At 35.3% G+C, this 6000-nt stretch overlaps 1 protein-coding gene across 1 annotated transcript in view; it reads right to left on the reverse strand.

Moving 5' to 3' along the window:
- LOC122810894 (tumor necrosis factor ligand superfamily member 15-like) overlaps positions 1-5369 on the reverse strand; it is a 117745-nt gene extending 112376 nt beyond the window's left edge. Inside the window, exon 1 of the mRNA XM_044082435.1 lies at positions 5213-5369. Coding sequence (XP_043938370.1) covers positions 5213-5341 — 129 coding nt within the window. The 5' untranslated portion in view covers positions 5342-5369. The remainder of the gene's footprint in view (positions 1-5212) is intronic.
- Between the last annotated feature and the right edge of the window lie 631 nt (positions 5370-6000).

Genomic DNA, 6000 nt, shown 5'->3' on the forward strand with positions numbered 1-6000 from the left:
ATTTTTGGGTTAGGTTTATGATGCCTTATTGCAAAGATTGTTAGGTGATTGCGTAAGGTATCAGGTAAGGCACCTGTTCAGGAAATTTAGTTTGGAGAATTATAGGAAATCCAAACTAATGTACAGGCTCTACCAGGGTTTTTCTTGTATCTTGGGCTGAGTGAAACCATACAAATGAATGGCATTGGCAAGCTATTGACAGCAACAGTAATTCTAATCTGTATCCAAGTCTCCTAAAATGATTCTGTCAAGTGAGGTGCTGCTTGATGCCCAGGAGAAAAGTTGTTCTAAAGTAACTGTATTATTTCTTGGGGGGGGGGTGAACTCCTATAATGTTTGAAGTATTTTTGTAGATTATGGATACTCCACCACCATTTTTATGGGTTCTGTCAAGTCTTAAAATGTTATATCCCTAAGGTAAGATTTCTTCATCGTTTATTTCTTAAGCCAAGTTTCTGTGGCTACTAGTACATCTGGGGAGTGGCAGGCTACCCAGGCATGTGCATCACTAAGTTAGTCTTTTATGCTTCTTAGATTAGCTGTGTAAAGGTGGAGACCATACAGCTTTAAGAGATGACTGTTTTGTTATTTGACAGATTATTTTGCAAAAGTCCAATAATACTAGTGTGTGCTGAGTAAATGCTTCTCAAACCAAAAATTAAACCCAACAAGCAAAAGTAAGATGAAGCAACACGAGGCTATCATATTACAACTGCTTCATCAGATGCATAAAATCTATTTAATTTAATGCCCATTAAATAGGAAAGTGAAAAATATCATATGACATCCTAGTAAAACTCTTAAAGAGATAACATTTTAAACATATACAGTACTAATAGTAAACACGTATAAAAAAGTGAATGTGTATAAAAGGTGGGGGGTTTAAAAGTGAGTTTAAGACTCCCATCTTGTTTTAAAAGAGGATGTGCTTTCAACATTGGTTTCAATGGTACTTTGTCATGAAGTCCTGACCCTGTATCTGCTTTTAACCTAATAATCCATTTGCTTTCTAAGCATTCTGTTTCATTTCTAGTATCACCTCCCTTGAGACTTTCCTGTGCCATATCTATAACTTGAAACCTAAATACATGCTCTGGGGGAAGTGTCTGCTACATGTTTAGCTAATGCATTCCTAACCATAGTATTTCTTATATCATTCAGATGTTCTCAACCTTTCTTTCAGTCTCCTGTCTGTTTTGCCTACATAAAATTTACTGCAGGTTTTAGACACTGCTAGGTAAACCACATGACTGCTGTTACAAGTTGCCTCCACTGTAAATTTATAGACCTTGTTCTGGTTCTGAGACAGTTTTCTCTTAAAATTTTCCTCACTTGCATTAACTCATGATCTTCTTATAGCTTGCCCCTTCACCACATTATTAAAAGAAAAACATGGGTGCATCGATGCAAGTAGGTGTTCTTGTAACAGGGTTTTCTATATGTCATAGTATCTATTGGTGAAGGGGCAAGCAATACAATGACAGAACAAATTACTTGAACTGTTTTGTAGAATGAATCATTTACATCCTGAAACCACAAAGCATTTATATCAAATCGTGCACTCACTATTAAGCATTTGAGGAAGTCTTGCCCTTGGGACTTTATTTATTTTACATTTGTTGACTGGGATAGTCCAACTGGATTACAAGTCCATTTTCAGTGGAGGCCCACTTCATCTCAACTGGCACATTTCCTTAATATTTGGTTTTGTAGAGCCATTTCCTGTCTGCTCTCATTTTTAATATCATTTAGGGACATCTCTTTGCTTTCTTATGTTCTCTAATGAAAATTAGTGAAGCTGTTAGGAGTCTGTTGTACTCTCCAAGACAAGCATGCAGGTACAGAATCTTCAGTACCATCACCCGAGTACTTACGTACTTGCTAGTCTTACCAGACAAAAACTCGGGCACATATCAGAGATGTATCTCTTACCTATTACTGCCACAAACTTTTAAATAACTAACTGGCGATACAAATAATGACAATGAAGCTTTGCCTCATGTACACAAATTCCAGTTGCAGATATATTTTAATAATATCTGTCACTAGTTTAAGGACACTTACTGACATCTTAATGCAACGAAAATCACCTGCACTGCTGTCTGCCAGTGACAGAGATAATTTGACCTTTCCTTTCTTTTATGCTTATTCTTAAGGCATTCAATACTATCTTGACTCTTGACTTTATTCAAGTCAAAGCCTAATGTTCTTCATACACATGTGCTTATACTGCTGCTATCTACGAATTTGCCCACTTCAAGCAGGCTCTAATTTGTTGGTTCCAAACAATTATTTAATACACTTTAATGTATTACAACCATTTCAGCAGTTACTGCATTTTATTTTGTAAATCTTCTATCTTCCAGCCCTTGAAACAGACATGTGCATGCTTACACACACACACACACACACACACACACACACACACACACACACATATATGCACAGACCTACTTCTAAACCTCAACAGCTCATATAATCAATCATTTTTGCGAGATGAAAATCAGGAAAATTTAAATACCTGAACAGCAATTTTTTCCCAGGTCAAGTAAACACACACCGGAATAAATAAAACCCACCTTTTGGGGGTTGGTGGGATTGCGCCCCCACAAACATCCCCTAACTATACATACCAACTCCAGGATTGCACTACAGTGGAGAAAAGGGCAGGTTGGACAAGTGTTTACTTGCCCTGGAAATAATTCGCCATTTGGGTATTTAAGCTTTCGCGATTTTTGTCTCATGAAAATGAAGTTCGATTATATGAACTTTCAAGGTTTAGAAGGGGATCCACTCGCAAACACACACTACTTTTATATGCAAATAATTTTTTCTGTGTCAGCAGCCCTCTTTTTTGGAAAAGCTGCAAGAAAGACCAAGCCAAACTAAGATTTTCATTATGTAATACCTTAAACCTCCTAAATCAACTTATCCTTAATCCAAAGAAAACCAAATTACTACTTTCTCCCTAAAAACCTTAACCACATAAAGTATTCTTCTCCATATTGTCACAAAAATAATATTCAAATACAGATGGACACCAGTACAAACTCTTAGGTGTTACTATTGATGATAGACTAACCTTTGCTTTACACGGCAATAATTGTATCCGAAAAACATATCTCAAGCTAGGTCTCTTCTATAGAAACAAAAAAACATCTTACCAAAACAGCAAAACTAACCCTTTCAAAATGCCTACCTCTTACCCACTTTACTCTGTAGCCCCCAAATTCTCACCATCCTCAACAATGGACTACTAAACAAATTAGAAACAACTTATAGCAGGATTGCCAGATTTGATGCCTACAATTCTTACAAGTCCCATCACAGTCTTTCACTAAAAGAACTAAATTGGCTAGAATTACCTAACCTGCTTCAGTATAATCAGTTTCAGATTATTCACTCCATTCTCTACAAACCTTCTTTCTGTCCAACTATCTCATCTCTAATCTCTCATTATCTACCCACTAGATTACTCCAGAGTTCTGAACCAGGCCTATTAAAAATCTACAAACCAAGAACCAAAATGGGCCACCTAGTCTATAGCTTTAACCCTTCCAAGGACTGAAATAGCCTACCACTAGATATGAGATCTCTTGAACATCCCAGTCAGTTCAAAACCACTACAAAAAATACCTTCATAAAAAATGGACCTGCCAATGTAATTATCCCCTGTAAACACTCCCCTATAACCTCCTACTTCTCTTCCCTCTCCCTTACCTTCAATAAACAGACTCACTACTTTATCCTTTCCTCTTGCTACATCACTGTACAAACTTAACTAGTAAAATATATCAGCTGTGTAACTATTGCACTATTATGTATATAATATGTAATTACAAATGTATCCCTCTGATGAATGCTTTTTTATATGTATTTCACTTGCCACAGTGTAATGTATGACACAGTAATGCAGTAATGTGTGGTACTGATGAATGTATTCTATATGTATTCAATATGTAAAATTTCCATTTTTCTGTTGGAGCTTTTCTCCTCGGGCCTCCACTGAAAACAGACAATTGTAGCCCAGTCAGACAAACCCGGTCAACAAATATAAATTAAATAAATAAATAAATAAATAGTGGAGCCCATGCAATATATGCAAATGATCCCCTTGAAGCTATATCAGTTTCAGCTGCATGGTTTCTGAATTCTCATAATTTTTTTTCTTTTTAAGTCTTTATGAGTACATTAAAGCCAATAAAACCAAACCCACTTTGTAAGATCTCTAAAAGCAATACATTAATCAATTAATCACTACTAATCAATCAAGCCCATCACATATCAGCATGCCAGAGGTGTAAAATCCATCTGTTTTCATTCATACTGTTTTCATTTGTATTCAGAAGCCAATTGCTTTACAGCAGTTTTGATAATTGCAAAAAAAAAAAAAAAAGTCAAGCAAACATTTAAATAGGAACAGAACAGGTGCCTAGTTTGGGACTGATTCTCCCTTGTGCACAGGTCATGGCTGAAAAGTGTAAAATAGGACACCAGCTCGGTTACCTGTTTTATTTTTAAATTGCATTTATTTATTAGAGAGGATTAACTTGTTCTTAGCTGTTCATAACTGAAGACAGTTATGCCATCACTTGAGTCATCACTACGGTCATGTTTGAACAGGTTTTCCATTTTTTCTTGTATTACAACCATAATGCTACTGTATTACAAAGGTCTTTTGTCATTGCTTCCTGTTAGAGAGTAATATTGTTTACATTTCAGTGTAAGCAAAACATACCATTTGAAGGCTTCTCATGGGATTTGTACAATATATACTAATCATTAACAGTACTCATATAAATGCAACCATTTAGCAGACAAACTGAGTAGAAAAAATATTTTTGACGTTTTTGACATACTTCAGCAATCTCAATCAGTATGTTACAATTTTGGTAAATCATAAGCACATGCTTATGTTTATAACTATGATAATATTGTAGCAAACAATTTTCTATATCCATCTGCTAAATGTAGACACAAGTTAGAATTCCTGTTAAAAAGTTTATATGTTACAAATGCAATACAGCCTCATTTATTTTGTATCTATCAGTGTTTAAAGACAGCAGAGCTTTTGTTTCTCAGATGTGTGTTTTGATTCTGTTTTGTTTAGTTTAAATACACACATTTTTGAAATCGTAATCAGACTTCCTGCAGTTCTAGCACAACAAGAATTTATTTTACATGGAGTTTATTAAAGCACTGAACATCTTACCTTCATCTCAAACCGACGGTAATACGATAATAAGAGCACATTAGAGACAATACAGAGCAATGTGACAAAGATGGAATACAGCTGAAGGCAGGGAGTTATCTGTAGGTCTTTAGAACATAGAAAGACCATGCTGCTGTTCCGTGTTTCTATCTTTAAACCTGTGAACTGTGTTACACTAATGACTTCCTTCATGACTTTTAGGTATTTATCTATGAAAATCTGGGAAGTCCCTAGTCACTTTTAATTTTGCATAGATAACTTCCTTAGGAAAACTTTAAAAAATAACTTTTTTGCAGTACTACTTCTTGCTTCTAGTTGCGAATAGTCCTGCTTCTTTTAATTAAGCTATTGCCTTTATTTTATTTTATTGTTTTTCCTGGTCTGACTGACTCAGAGGCCAGTTTGGGTACAAATGTGCTCTGAGACAAAGCAAATGATGGCAACAGAACAAAAAATGTGTAGAATGTATATAGTTGCATTATATAAATATATAAGTTTTATGTGTGTGTGTGTGTGTGTGTGTGTGTCTAGCTAGCCATATATAATGCTCATGTATGTATGCAAGTATTTATATGAATTTATCAGAATATAGCAAAAATTAACTATTTCAGTCCCAGCCTGAGGAATCAATCACAAAAACAACAAAGTAATACACAGGATATATGTAGGTTTGTGTTTTCTTTATTTATTTGTATTCAATCTTTGTTGGCCAGGGTTAGTGGCCTCTTTTCATGGGAGACTCAAAGTCATAGGTATAATATTAAGTGAAATTTGGCCAGAGCATCAGG

The sequence above is a fragment of the Protopterus annectens genome, chromosome 9.part0 (genome assembly GCF_019279795.1).
Source record: "Protopterus annectens isolate FY-2018-M chromosome 9.part0, PAN1.0, whole genome shotgun sequence".
Lineage (NCBI taxonomy): Eukaryota > Metazoa > Chordata > Ceratodontiformes > Protopteridae > Protopterus > Protopterus annectens.